We start from the raw sequence: 14,826 nt of genomic DNA, 5'->3' as shown, positions 1-14,826 counted from the left end.
GTTAGGAGCTGACCCATGATTTATAATAAGCCTGTCTCTGTCTTCAACTCATTGATTCATCTAGATTTGACAAGTGTTTATTGATTACCTGCTGGGTGCCCCTAAAAGTACTAGGGATACCATGGCAAAAAAAAAAAAAAAAAAAAAGACAGACAAGGTGGCTGATCTAATAGAACATTCCAGTGGAGAGAAATAGTTGACATACCAATGAGTTTATTTCAATTAAGGTTAGAGTCACCATGAAGGAAATAAACTAGGGCGAAGGACCATAAGGGTGGCTGCTTTAGATGGTGTAATGGGGAGGGCTTCTCTGAGGAGGTGACATTTACACTGAGATGTGGATAATGAGAACACACCAGCCATGTGAATCTAGAGGGAGAGCATTCTAGACAGAGGCAACAGCAAATGCTGACTTGTTTGTTCCTTCAGCAAGTAAGCGAGCCCTGCACTGTGCCCCGTGGGGACGTAGCAGTGAATGAGACAGTCAGAGCCCTTGCCCTCCTGGGACTCTCAGTCTAGACATTAACTAAGCAATTGCACAGATGATGAATGGATCGCAGGTATGCTGAGAGCACCAAAGGAGAGGAGGGTCTAGCAGGATGGGGAGTCCAGAGAAGGAGCTGAGTCTTCCTCTGCTCGGTAGGCCCAGTGTCTAGCCCAGACTGGGCACATGCTAAGTGCTCAGTAAGTGTTTGTTGAATGACTATATGAAATGTCTTCTTAGTACCTGCCTCTGTCCTCTTCAGCCACCCTGGGTGCCCTGGAGTTCAGCCTTCTCTATGACCAGGACAACAGCTCCCTGAACTGCACCATCATAAAGGCCAAGGTGGGTGAGGGGGCCAAGCTGGGGGCCACTCGGGAGGCTCTGACATTTTTAGGGGACTCAGGGAAGGCACTGATGACCATGCCTGTCTCCTGTCATTGCCTTGTCTATCTGTGACAGTGACAAAAGAGAAAAGAGCAGGAATTAGCCATGGCCAATTCCTTTGGGGGAAGACTTCCTCCAGGGATAGTCCCAGAGGGGTTTCACTTTACTGCAACTGCCTCCCTGGAGCAGAATAAGCCAGGCTTCAGGGCAGAGCTGAGATCTGCCCGGAGCCATCCTCAGCTTCTGGAGGGGACAACTGAGGTGTCGCCCAGGAGGCTATGACAGCCTGACTCGACAGCTGACATGCCCCTGAACAGCTCCTTTTACTGTTGTGGCTGTCAAGCGGGAGCAGCAGACTGAGGGGAGGGGGGGGGACTGTTGCAGATACCAGGACAGTAATGTGGGCTTCTGAGGGGGCAGGAAAGGCAAACCAGCTTGGCAGAGCATTCTGCAGGCTCCATGAGGAGGGAGCCAACCCATCTCCAACCCCAGAGGAAACCTGGATGACGCCAGTGCAAATCCTAGGAGGTAACTAACCAGGACCTCCCCCGACACCAAGTCTGGTCTATAGAGAAAAGGCAAGGTTCAGGAACCAGACTGCCTGTGTTCAAATGCCAGCTCTACCGCTCCTGTGTGATTTAAGGGAAGTTATTTAACCTCTCTGGGCCTCAGGGTGCCCATTTGTAAATTAGGGATAATAATAACAGAGCCTCTCCCAAAAGAATGGTAGTGTGTATTAAGTGGAAGGAGGCCACATGTCCCAGTCTGTACAGATGATCCCCAGCTGTGTGTGTTGCCTTTGCTGAAATAATCAAGAACTCTCCCTTTCACTCACAGCCTGTCCCAATTTGGATGATCTGATCAATGACGTGTGAAATGCCTAATTCAACTTCTAGATCAACACACCCAGGTCCCTTCAGCAAGTACCTGTTGTGTATCAGTCACTGTGAAAGCACTTGTTACACTCCCTCTATAACACAGTGAGAGATGATCCTACATTATCTTGTTTCATCTTCCCAAGAACCTCTGAGGGAGGGATTATTATTAGCTCCATAGTACAGATGGGAACACTGAGCCTTAGCAAGTTAAAGCCTGAGACCACACAGCTGGTAAGGGATAGAGCTGGATTTGAGTCCACATGTAACCAACCCCCAGCTCTAGAATGGGAGAAAGCCACATCATCTCATCCCCCTTGATACAGGGGCACAGAAAACGCAAAGGCTTATGGGCTGGGCTGCTAATAGTGATGAGAAATGTTATGTGAGAGTTTATATGAGCTAGGGAGTTATATGAGCTAGGGAGTGCTAGTTAACTTTGGCAAACTGGTATGAGGAGGACCCAAGCAAAGATGTTCAAGTTCAAATTTTAAAAGCATGGCATCTGCCAATTTATAACCTCCCAATCTAAACAGACATTCCAGAAATGTTTATGAAACACCTGCTCTGTACTAGGCACTACCCTAAAAGCTGGGGATATTAGAAAAAGTAAGAAAAGGCTGTGCCCTCATGGACTCTGTTGGGAAAATGGACAAGAAACCATCACTATAGCAACTCCTGAGTATTACACACCATCTGGGGCTTTCTCCAGATTAACTTGTCCCATTTAATCTTCACAACGCACCTATGAAGAAGCCTCTGTCACCATTCCCATTTTATGGATGGGGAATTGAGGCATAGGGACATTAGGGACTTGCCCAGATCACACACCAAGGAAGTGGCGGAGCTGGGATTTGAACCAATATTGACCAGCTCAAAAGCCTGTGTTCTTACCCATTAGGCTACCCAGCCAGATTTCCCCCTTGCCTCTCACTTTGTGGCCTCCTCTCCCCATCTAGTAGTAGCAAACATTACTTGCATAGGGCCAGAGTGAAGCCTTCACGGGTGAAATCTCATTTAATCCTCCAAGAATCCTATGAAGCAGGGGCTGTGATCAGCCCCATTGAACAGATGAGAAAACTCAAGTTCCCTGAGCTCACAGGACATAATACATGGGATTGGGGATCAGTGCTGTGAAAGAGGACAGAGGGAGCCTAGAGGTAAGACACCTGCCTCTGCCTGGATATAGGGGGATGGACAGAGCACATCTGAGCCCCAGGGGTGTTGGAATTGCTCACATTAACAAGCCCAACTAAACTCCTACCCTAGACAAACTCCTCTCCCCTGCAGTGTCCCATTTGAGCCTCGTTCCAGCTCTGTGAGGAGGGACAGGCAGAGACTGTGATCCCCAACACATAGATGGAGAAACTGAGGTCTCAGAAGTGAGTGCAGGGGCCAGGGCCAGAGCTCAGGCCCCCTTCCCCTAGCCTTTGTTCCTCTCCCACCCATTCAGGGATACATCCTCCCATCCCAGCAATAACAATCCTACTTTGATGGAGCACTTCCTGTGTGCCACACACTGTGCTGAGCACTTTGCAGGGAAGGTCACGTTTAAATCTCACCACCCCATGAAGCATCCCATTTGACAGGTGAGGAGAATGAGGCTCAGAGAGGTTAAGAAACTTGCCTAAGGTCACTCAGCCAATAAGTGACATGGCCAGGCTTTAAACCCCACCTGCCCGATTCTAGTGCTTATCCCAAGATATTGCATTTCCGTTTTCTTCTTTTGGAAAAGGAAGCACACAGAGCAGACTGATGGCTGTCCCTGTTGCCTGTGATAGCCCAGCCCTCCCCAGGCCCTCATGCTATTGCCTTCTCTTACAGGGACTGAAGCCCATGGATTCCAATGGCTTGGCCGATCCCTACGTTAAGCTGCACCTCCTGCCAGGAGCCAGCAAGGTACCATATGGCCTGGTCCTCTCTGCAAGTCGGGCACATGGGCTCTGGAAGGCACCCAGGGTTCCCAACTCAGAGCCTAAAATAGCCCTATCTGTCCCCAAAACCCCTCTTCCCTGATTGGCAAAGTCCTTGCAAGAGGTAAGGGGCAGGCCACAGCCATTCTCCTTCCAGAGGTAGGGGTCTGCTCATTTCTCCAACTCAGAAACCTGGGATCCGGGAGAGAAGCAGATGCCCTGATTATGCCCTTGACCGGCCCAAACACCTTCAGTGGCTCACCATTACTGACCATGGTCTGCCTCCCCAATCCATTTTTATGCCCAACCGAACATCCTCTCGACAAAAATGAGTAACTCTCTCCAGGGAGTTCCTGTTATGGCTCAGTGGTAACGAACCCAGCTGGATGTGAGTTCGATCCCTGTCCTTACTCAGAGGGTTAAGAATCTGGCATTGCTGTGAGCTGTGGTGTAGGTCACAGAAGTGGCTCAGATCTGGCATTGCATAACCTGGCAGCTACAGTTCTGACTCGACCCCTAGCCTGGGAACTTCCATATGCTGTACCTGTGGCCCTAAAAAGCAAAAAGAAGAAGAAAAAAGAAATGAATGATTCTCTCCATATAACTTGAGAAAATGTTCTGTCGTTAAGAGAAAACGTACCGCCGTCCCTCCCACCTTTTTCTCTTGTTCCAGCTCGCTTGCTGATTGTCATTTTCTCTGGGGAGAAAGTGGGATTAGTTTTCTTTGGATTGACCCACTCAGAACACATGGCTGGAAGTGGAAGTGTGCCTTCTTGGGTTATATTTTTTACTTCGTTGTGTTATTTGATACGGATGTCCTAAAAATGAGGCTGATTATATGCTTGTTTACCTGATCTTAGAAAAATGCCTCTCAAAAACCTCTGCAAGTATCAAATGTCCCACAGGACAAAAAAGGACACATGTGTGTGTAGCATGCCTGCACACACACACACACACACACACACACACACATTTATCTCACTCTTTTTTTGTTTGGATCAAGGAAGACAGTGCCACCTAGCCATGGCCAAACTGGTTGGACACTGCCTCTAACTGCTCAGTGACATTTGCTTCTCCTTGGCACTCTCTTCTTTGCCCACTCCTAAATCCAAACCTGCTTCGCCAAAGAATCCTATCAGTCATTTGCATGTTAGTATGAATTAATTTGTCACCAGGTACATTTCTAGCCTTCTCTCTTAGAGTAAAATGAAAAGTGTTGTATCCTTTAAGGAATTTCAGGTATGGAGGATGCTAGTTGAGGAAACAGAGGGAACCATCCCAATATCCCCAGAAATTATTTCTTCACTGCCTAGGAGTGGAGGGGCACTGCCTCCCTGGCCTAGAAATAGTATTTTTTCTCAAAGAAGGATATCTTTGTTTTTTAATCTTAATAAGTTCAAAGAGAGGGCCCTGTGCCTGGAGGGAGGGGCAGCCCAGCATCCAGTGTTGGTGATGGGACCCTAGAGGATGCCCCCCACTCCCAACAACATGCATTTGGGAGCAACAGAGCCCCTGGACACTCCTTAAATGGAGTGGACTTCTAAGTTACCACCCACCCCAAATGAGCCCAAGGGCTGGGGCTGCAGGGCTGGCTCCCCACTGAGGCAGATGTCTGTCTGTCCATCTCTCTGGGTTCTAGTCCAACAAGCTTCGTACAAAAACCCTGCGGAACACCCGAAACCCCATCTGGAATGAGACTCTGGTCTATCATGGCATCACGGACGAGGACATGCAGAGGAAGACCCTCAGGTGCTGGCTGGGTGGGTGGGCAGGGGTGCTGAGGCTGGGAGACTGAGGCCCATGCTATTCCTGGGGGCCACTCTTTAAAAACATCTCTGTGTGGTTGTTTGTTTCTTTTTTTTCTTCTAAAAAACAATATTTCTGGTAGACAGTTTTGAAAATACAGATAAGTGAAACTGGTAACATCTTGGTGTATGGACATTCAGGTTTAATGTGTATCTGTATTTGTGTGTGTGTGTGTATGCGTGCAAGCTTTTTTTAATAAAGTTGAATGTTTATAAAAATGGATCATCCTATTGCATCATCAGCCATTTTCACTTAACAATGTACTGATGCCACTTCATATTCTTTTACAATGTTGCATTAAAATGCATTTTACATTATATAAGTAATAAATGAGTACATTCTTCTTGTAAAGAATTATAGAAAAAGCAAAGCTGCTTTTAAATGCGAGTCCCTTCCCCCAGCCTGAGGAGTCTTCTCCCTTCTGTGGGTGTATGTATATTCACTATATACATACATACACTATATATATATGTGTGTGTGTATGTATATGTATATTATATGTGTGTATATTATATATGTGTGTATATATACACACACATTATTTTTACAACATAAGAAATACGTTGTATATATCTAGAACTTGCCTTGTTTCTTATCAGTATATCTTAGGGTTATGGCCATGAGAAAAAATTTAAATCTACCTAATTTTTAACTGATTCAGACTATTCCACAGCATGGATTTATCACAGATTTTTTTTCTTTTTTTGGCCTCCCCATGGCATATGGAGTTCCCAAGCCAGGAATTAGATCCAAGCCGCAACTGCAATCTATGCCACAACTGCAGCAATGCCAGATCCTTAACACACCATTCTGGGCCAGGATGCAAGCCTGCATCCCAGTGCTGCCAAGACTTTGCATCAAGCAGGAACTCCTATCACAGATTTTTTTAAATGTTTTATTATTAGGTATCATGAATAGACATAAAAGTATAGGATGTAGTGAGAGCAAATACCCATGAACCCAAGACTCAGTCTCTAAAAATATTAGTATTTTGTTGTATTTGCTTCAGCTCTTTTTTTTCAAGATGTAAAGCACTACAGATGCAACTTCAAGCTCTTCTTTTTTTTTTTTTTGGTCTTTTTGCCTTTTCTAGGGCCGTTCCCACGGCAAATGGAGGTTCCCAGGCTAGGGGTCCAGTCGGAGCTGTTGCTGCTGGCCTATGCCAGAGTCACAGCAATGTGGATCCGAGCCACATCTGCAACCTACACCACAGCTCACAGCAACACCGGATCCTTAACCCACTAAGCAAGACCAGGGATCGAACCCGCAACCTCATGGTTCCTAGCCGGATTCCGTTAACCACTGAGCCACGATGGGAACTCCACTCTTCTTTTATAGTCCATCCCTACCCCCTTTCTCTCCTTTCCTCCCAGATCTAAACACCAACCTAAATTCTATGGGAATAATTCCCAAGCATGTCCTATACTTCAGCTACATAATTATGTATCTATAAACAATATATGGCATTTTTTGATGTCTCAAAATTTTTATGTAACTGTTTACCACTTTATCCCATTCCCTGTGGATGGACATTTAGATAGCTTCCAGCTTTTCTCTATTATAAATTTGCAATAAGCATCCTTCATGCTTCCTTGTATTCATATTATTTCCTTAGGGTAGAAACCAAGGAAGAATATTTGCTGGATCATAGGACATGTGGTATGGGTCTTTTTGTTTTTATCAAAATATGGTTGATTTACAATGTGGTACCAGTTTCTGCTATACAACAAAGTGACCCAGTCATAATGTATATACATTCCTCTTCTTATAGTATCTTCTATCATGGTCTATTCCAGGAGACTGGATGGAGTTTCCTGTGCCGTACTCTAGAACTTCATTGCTTATCCATTCTAAATGGAATAGTTTGCATCTACTAACCCCAAACTCCCAGTCCATCCCACTCCCTTCCCCTTCCCCTTCCCCCTTGGCAAACACAAGTCTGTTCTCTATGTCTGTGAGTCTTTTTTGTAGATAGATTCATTTGTGCCATATTTTAGATTCTGGTATGAGTCTTTTTAATTCTGCAAGGCATAAAAACTGCCCCTTCCTACAATATTATTTTACGTAAACATTATTATTGCAGTGTAACATCCATTTAGAAAGTGCACACAGAAAAAGTGTACAGATTGACGAGTTTTCACAAAGTGAACACACTGGGGTAAGAGAACAGAACGTCTCCAGACCATGGAAGCCCTCCCCTGGGGCCCCTTCCAATGAGGAACCCCCGCCCCTGGGGATTCACTACCTTAACTTCTAACAGGACAAATTAATTTAGTCAAGTTTTGTGCCTTACAGAAATGAAATCCTACTACATGATTCTTTTGTGTCTGTCTTTTAAGAGTGTATTTGTGATATTCATCCAAGCTGTTTTGTGTTGCTATAGATCATTCTTTCTCATCACTGTTTGGTGCTCTGTGGTGTGAATGTAACACAATTTTATTTGTTCATTCTACTGTGAATGGGCTTTGGTTGGTTTTCTGTTTGGGGCTATTACAAATAATACTGCTGGGAACATTCTAGCAGCTATTCCTTGCACATATTTCTGTTGCATATACACCTAGGAGCATAATGGCTGAGCTATAGTGTATGTGTATGTTTAGCTTTAGTACAAACTGCCAGTTTTCCATAGTGATTGCACCAATCTACATTCCACCAGCAGTGTCTGAGAGTTCTAGTTTCTCCACATCCTCATCAACCCTTTTCCATTTTGGCCACCCTGGTGAGTGTTTAGTTGTGTTGCATTATAGTTTTACATTTCCCTGATGAGTAATTACAACATGTTTCTTTTTCTTTTTTTTCCTCTGTCTTTTTAGGGCTGCTCCTGCGGCATATGGAAGTTCCCAGGCTAGGGGTCGAATTGAAGCTGCAGCCACAGCAACACCAAACCCAAGCCACATCTGTGATCTACACCACAGCTCACAGCAACATTGGATCCTTAACCCACTGGGCAAGGCCAGGAATTGAACCCGAGTCCTCATGGATACTAGTTGGGTTTGTTACCACGGAGCCATGATGGGAACTCCCTAATTACAGCATTTTTCAATGTGTATTTTACATGTTTAGGGTTATTTCATAATTTTCTTAAGTCCCCCAATTACATATGTTAAAAGCAAAAAAAAAAAAAAAAGTCCCCCATTACAGACTACTAAAGTTATTTCTGTTTTTTCACAATTATAAACAAAACTGTGGTAAAACACAACATTGTAAATTAACTATACTTTGGAGTTCCTGTCATGGCTCAGGGGTGACAAACCCGGCTAGTATCCGTGAGGACACAGGTTTGATCCCTGGCCTCACTCAGTGGGTTAAGGATCCGGCATTACCATGAGCTATGGTGTAGGTCGCAGATGCGGCTCAGATCTGGCCTTGCTGTGGCTGTGGCATAGGCAGCTGTAGCTCCGATTGGACCACTAGTCTGAGAACTTCCATATGCTATGGTTGTGGCCCTAAAAAGGCAAAAAAAAAAAATTAACTATACTTCAATTTTTTTAAAAAAACAACCAAAAAACTATGGTAAAGATCTTTATAGTTACACATTTTTGCACTTATCTTCTAATGTCTTCAAGACAAAATTCCTAGATGTGCATCACTAAGTCAAAAATGGTGATTGTTCTCAAGTCTTTGAAGACACATTGTTCTGCAGAAAGGATGGTGTGGGTTACACCCTCAGTAACTGAATGGAGACAGTTTCTTTGTCCAGCAGTGTACAGTGTGGAGCTCAGCAGAAGGGTGTTCTGGCCCTCCAAAACCTTAAACTTTGTTCAGCAAATGTTGATGGCCAAGGAGCAAGGTGCCATTAGTTCTGGTGTGTCCCCCATGCCCTGGAGGGGAAAGTCCCTTCTTCCTTTTAGGATCTGTCAGGATGAATTAGCATGCCTTGACTGGCCTTTTTCAGGCTCCTGAGGGACCTTTCTCATGAGCTTTCCTTTTTGTGCCTCTCGTCTACTCTGTGCTGTGCAGAGTGGATAACAAATGACAATGCAGTGTTCTGGGATTCAGGAGCCTCAAATCTTGGTTCTGCCTCTTACTAGGGAAAAATCATTCAACCTCTCTGGGCCTCCATCTCCTCTCAAGTGGGAAACTCTGAGGTTTGAGGGAAGGAAAAATTAAATGAGAAGAGGTCAGCTACGTTCCTAGCCTAACTTTGCAAAAGATGGTGCTCAGTGGGTTAAGCATCTGACGTTGCCATGAGCTGTGATGTAGGTCACAGACATGGCTCAGATCTGGCATTGCTGTGGCTCTGGCATAGGCTGGCAACTGTAGCTCTGATTAGACCCCTAGCCTGGGAACCTCCATATGCCGCAGATGCAGCCTTAAAAAAAAAAATTAAAAAAATTTTTAATTAAAAAAAAACAAAAGATGGTCCTCAAATGGCCATAAAGTATATGAAAAAGAGGCTGAACTTCATTAATCATCAGAGAAATGTGAATTAAAGCTAAAAGGAGAGGAGTTCCTGCTGTGGCACAACAGGTTAAGGAGTAGGCATTGTCTGCTTGAGTCGCTGCAGAGATGGAGGTTCAGTCCCTGTCCCAGAAACTTCTATATGCCCCCCCCAAAAAAAAACTACAAGGAGATACTATGGCCCAGTCAGAAAGGCTAAAATTAAGACCAAAAAAATCAAAGTCAGATTGAAGAGCAGCCAGAACCTGCATAAACGGCTGGTAGGAGTATAATTGGTGGAACCACTTTGGAAAACTGTTTAGAAGTTTCTACTGAAGTTAAACTTGTGTGTAGTCCATGGCTCAGCAATTCTGCTCCTAGGAAGATACCCAATAGAAATATATACATGTGCACAGGAAAAGACGTGAACATGGATGTTCCATTGCAGATTTATTCTTAACAGCTAGAGACAGCTCAAAACTAAATGCCCATCAGTAGCAAAATTATTATCATATATTTACACAGTGAAATACTATACAGCAAGAAAAGGACAAATATAGTAATTTTAGTAATATAGTCTATATTTTCGTAATATAGACTGAATGAATCTCACAGACATAGTGTTGAACAAAGGAAAAAACCGAGTCTGTATATCTGACTTTATTTGTATGAAGGTCTAAAACAAGGCACTGAATCTTGCCAAGAGGACAAGGTGGCGGTTATATTTGAAGTCAGTAGTATCTAGGAGGGTTCATGAAGGTCTTCTGGGAGCTGGAATGTTCTATATCTTGACTTCTCGGGGTGGTGTTTACATGAATGTATGCATATGCAAAAATGCAGCCACCTAGAAATTTAAGATTTGTGCATGTTACTGCTTGTCAAGTTATATGGTGATAAAGAGGAAATAGAAACTACCTGGCATCATGCTCAGCAAATAGGAACCTGTATAATTCCTGTGCACATTACACATCCCTTGCCAGCGTCAATCACAGCTCTTGGTACACAGCAGGAACTCAATATATGCTCTTCTTTCTTTTCCCACCCTTTATGTCAATCATAGGATCTCTGTCTGTGATGAGGACAAATTTGGCCATAACGAGTTTATTGGTGAGACTCGATTCTCACTTAAGAAACTGAAGCCCAACCAGAGGAAGAACTTCAATATCTGTCTGGAGCGGGTGATCCCAGTGAGTGTCTCTGCCCCAAGGGGGAGAAAAGTTGGAGGGTAGGGTGCTGCCTTCTTCTGGACCTGTGAAGGATGTGGTAGATCTGTAGGGTGCCAGATAGGACAGGGCCTGTGGAAGCTGTTGGGAGGAGGGTGAAGATTTCTGGTCGGAACACTGGGGTTGCATCCTGGCCATGCCTCCTACCAACCCGGTATTAGCCTCACTTCTGGAGGGCAGTGTGGTGTGTCAGAGTGGCCTGCCTGGGTTCAACCAGCTCTGCCATTTCCCTGCTTCCCGGTCTTTGCCAAGGGTCTGAACTATTCTGGCCCTCAGTTTTTCTTGTCTATAAGATGAGCGTTACAACTGCCTCATAGGAGGGTTGTGTGAAAGATCTAATTAGAACAGAACCTGGTACATAATAAGCAATCATAAATTAACTGTTATTACAGAATATAATAACTGCCTTACCGACCTGTAAGTCATTAAGTCATAAAGCATCATAGAGATAAACAGGAAGCAGGATAATACACTCCTTTAGAGCATGCACTCTGGAGCCAGACTTCCCTGGGTTTGAATCCCAGTCTCTGCCACTTATAGTATAACCTGAGCCAAATTACTTAAGTTCTCTGTGCCTCAGTTTCCACATCTGTGAAAATAGGGTAATATAATACCAACCTCATAGGGTCTTTCAAGGATTAATATAAAAGTACACATAAAACATTAGGATTGTTATTGTTGGATGTGATGCTCACCTTTTGAGAAAGAACAAGAACCAAAATGAGGTTGTCCAATTAGGCTACACCTCAGAATCAGCTGGAGATTTTAAAACCAGAGCTTTATAAATTAGGGTTTATGGGACTCTCCCTAGAGATTCTGACTTAGGGAGATAGTGTGGGACCGAGCAATCTGAAGCTTTAGAAATAATCCAACCTATCCTTTTCTACATCTAATCCTCCTGGGGCCCAGAAAGAGGAGCGAGTTGCCAAGGTCACATCATGGGTCAGTGGTTGTGCTCTCAGGCACTGGCCAGAGCTCAACTTTCCTGCAATGACCAGAATGCCTGCTCCCCCCAGGCAGTGGGCCAGCTCCCCGTGGGGAAGCCATAGGTGGTGGGACAGGGAATCCTGCAGCATCCTCCCACCAGATGGCCAGCCTAAGGATGGACTATTTGTGTGCCACACTGTATTTTATAGCACAGGCAAAGGAATGAGACAACAAGGAAAATTACAAGGAGGAATTTATACTGAATGCCAAGCTCCCAGTATCTCATTTAAGACCTGCCTAGGCGTGAAGCCTTTCATCTGGGTCTTTGCCTGGTAACAGTTGGCTCTTTAGACTTCCTCTTCTTTCCATCACTCAATGAGTCCAGGTGGTCAGGACAGAAGCCAGGTCTCTGTCTGGGTCATCAGCTCCTGGGTCGGTGGTGTGCTGCTCCTGGGTCTTGCAGTCATGGATGCAGTCCACCCCGGCAGCATGCAGGTGGCAGGACAGGCAGCAGCCTGCAACAGCCCCTGAACTCTGCTGATCGTCTCCTTTGCTCTTTGCTCTTAACCCTCCCACCACCAACTCCCCCTCACATGTCTATCAAGGAGAGGGACCTCATAACCGCTCTCCTCTGGACCTCAGGTTTCCTCATTTCTAAAGTGGAGGGTTTGGATTGAACCAGTGCTTTTCTCACTGTATTCCCCAGAGCCTTAGAATTCTTAAGGCAAAAAGGCCTTAAGGAACCATGGGGGAAGAAGCACCTGTTGGGCCAGACCTGTGCCACTTCAACCAGAGCAGACACAATCTTGACTGTCTTATATATGGGGTTCTCTGCCACTTATGGATTGTATGACCTTGGGCAAGTGGTTAAATCACTCTGTGAAATGGGGATAGTAGCACAACCTATGTCTTAGGCTGTTGTGCATTAACATCATCTCTAATGGTTAGCATTATATGTGTTTTAGCTCAAAGGGCAAATGCTGGAGGGCCACAGAAGCTTGGAGAATCTGTCCTCAAGGCTCTAGATACTAATGGAGGGGTTAGGGGTTTCTGATCTTTCTTATGTAGGGAGATGAGCCCCCATAGACAATGTTATCTTTCCTTTCTGTGTCCTCCCTCTAGATGAAGCGTGCAGGAACCACTGGGTCAGCCCGAGGCATGGCTCTGTATGAGGAGGAGGTAAGCATAGAGTGGGTATTAAAACCATGATCAGGGTCTGGCATCTCCCTTTTCTCTCCCTCCCAGCCTCTTTCCCATGCTTTCTTCCCAAACCACCTGCCTATTGGTTCACCGTGAGACTTGCCTTTGGCCAAGGCATTAGAACGTGAGACGAGGTCGATGCTCTTCACATCTGGAGCCCCCAAGGTGGGGGAAGCCCCACCCTCTCATCCCTGGGAGACATCCTCAAGTTTCTTGGCCTTGTTGGCAGAAGCTCTGCTGACACTTCTGTGCACTAAAACAATGCCACGCTCCCTCCATGAGATGTAAGGAAGACTATTTGAGCTGTGTGTCTGGCAGAAGCTGTAGCTGGGCTTCACATCCATGCCCTGGGCCCCGGGAAATACTCTTTTGAGAAGACTGGTTGGATGTGGGGAGTCTGAGCTCCAAGTCAGACTGAGATCAAGGTCAAGCTCAGCCTATGATCAGAGTCAGGCTCAGTCGGAATCTCAGTCAGAGTAAAGCCACTGGCCCCCATGTGCCTAGGACTGGGCCCCTTGTCTTTCATCATTTGCTCCTCCCTGGAGGCTGGGGCAACTGCTGTCCGTGGTGTTGACTGCACTAGTGCTGGCCCAGCTCCTCCTACTTTCCACAGGCTCTCTCTTAATGATCACCATCCATGTTGCCCAGGCCCCTCCCCTCCTAGGCCCACACACCCTCTTCTACTGCAGCAGGTGGAGCGTATTGGTGACATAGAGGAACGCGGCAAGATCCTGGTGTCCCTCATGTACAGCACACAGCAGGGAGGCCTCATTGTGGGCATCATACGCTGCGTGCACCTGGCAGCCATGGACGCCAATGGCTACTCAGATCCATTCGTCAAGCTGTGAGTCAATGCCTTGGGACTGTAAATGGGCCCCAGAAGGGGTCATGGATCCTTGCAAAGGGAGAACCAGAGAGCTTCCCTAAGATCATTGTACATCGAGGCCCAGAGAGGGCAGCAGACCCACCCAAGGTCACACAGTGAGAGGGATGCTCACACACTGGCTAGGGTGTGTGAGTCTGGAGTCTCAGACTGTCAGATTGGTGTGTCCCCCACCCATATGAGAAGTTTTGTGGCTCTGTCTTTTCCTAGGGATGAGGAGTGGTCAACATGGTTGCAGTAATCCCATTGGTAGCTCCTGGGAATCAGCAACACATTCCTCCAGTAGCCCAGAGCTCCACCACCAAAGCAGCAACCTGGCTTCTTCTGGATTCAGTCTGGAAATGTTCAAAGGAAAAATCTTAGATTTGGGAGTTATTCTAGTCGTCTCAATCATGAGGACTAAGAGAGACGTTGCTATCTGGGTCCCTGAGAAGATGCCAAGAGGGGATTAAACAGACAGGATATTGTTAGGAGAAATGCCTATGTGAGGGAAAGTGGAGGGAGAGTCAGGAGAAATGGGACAGCTATTAGACAGCTATTCAAGTCTGGCCCTAAGTGAGGGGAGAGAGAGGGAGGGATGGGTGGAGGCATCCCAGATTCAAGTTCAGCAAGAAGCATGATCAGATGAGACCCATGTCTCCTAGCAACAGGCCTTCCCTAAGTACCCCTGCCATGTTCAGAGGTCAGCTGGGAGCATGCCTTGGTGCAAACATGGCAAAGCTTTCCAAGCACGGCACCTGGAGCCTTGGTT

The 14,826-nt window shown here is 45.8% G+C and overlaps 1 protein-coding gene across 10 annotated transcripts in view; it reads left to right on the top strand.

The window, feature by feature from the left end:
- RPH3A (rabphilin 3A) overlaps nt 1–14,826 on the top strand; it is a 334,433-nt gene that overhangs the window by 312,833 nt on the left and 6,774 nt on the right. For all 10 annotated transcript variants that reach the window (XM_084995567.1, XM_084995571.1, XM_084995568.1 and 7 more), the window contains 6 exons: nt 747–826; nt 3,568–3,642; nt 5,296–5,405; nt 10,903–11,029; nt 13,115–13,171; nt 13,882–14,036. In XM_084995567.1, coding sequence (XP_084851693.1) covers nt 747–826; nt 3,568–3,642; nt 5,296–5,405; nt 10,903–11,029; nt 13,115–13,171; nt 13,882–14,036 — 604 coding nt within the window. The remainder of the gene's footprint in view (nt 1–746; nt 827–3,567; nt 3,643–5,295; nt 5,406–10,902; nt 11,030–13,114; nt 13,172–13,881; nt 14,037–14,826) is intronic.

The sequence above is a fragment of the Sus scrofa genome, chromosome 14 (genome assembly GCF_054392235.1).
Source record: "Sus scrofa isolate SSC_HxYL_T2T_F1_AM1 chromosome 14, Sscrofa_HxYL_maternal_Yorkshire_Landrace_v2.0, whole genome shotgun sequence".
NCBI lineage: Eukaryota > Metazoa > Chordata > Mammalia > Artiodactyla > Suidae > Sus > Sus scrofa.
This window is presented reverse-complemented; position numbering and strand designations above follow the sequence as displayed.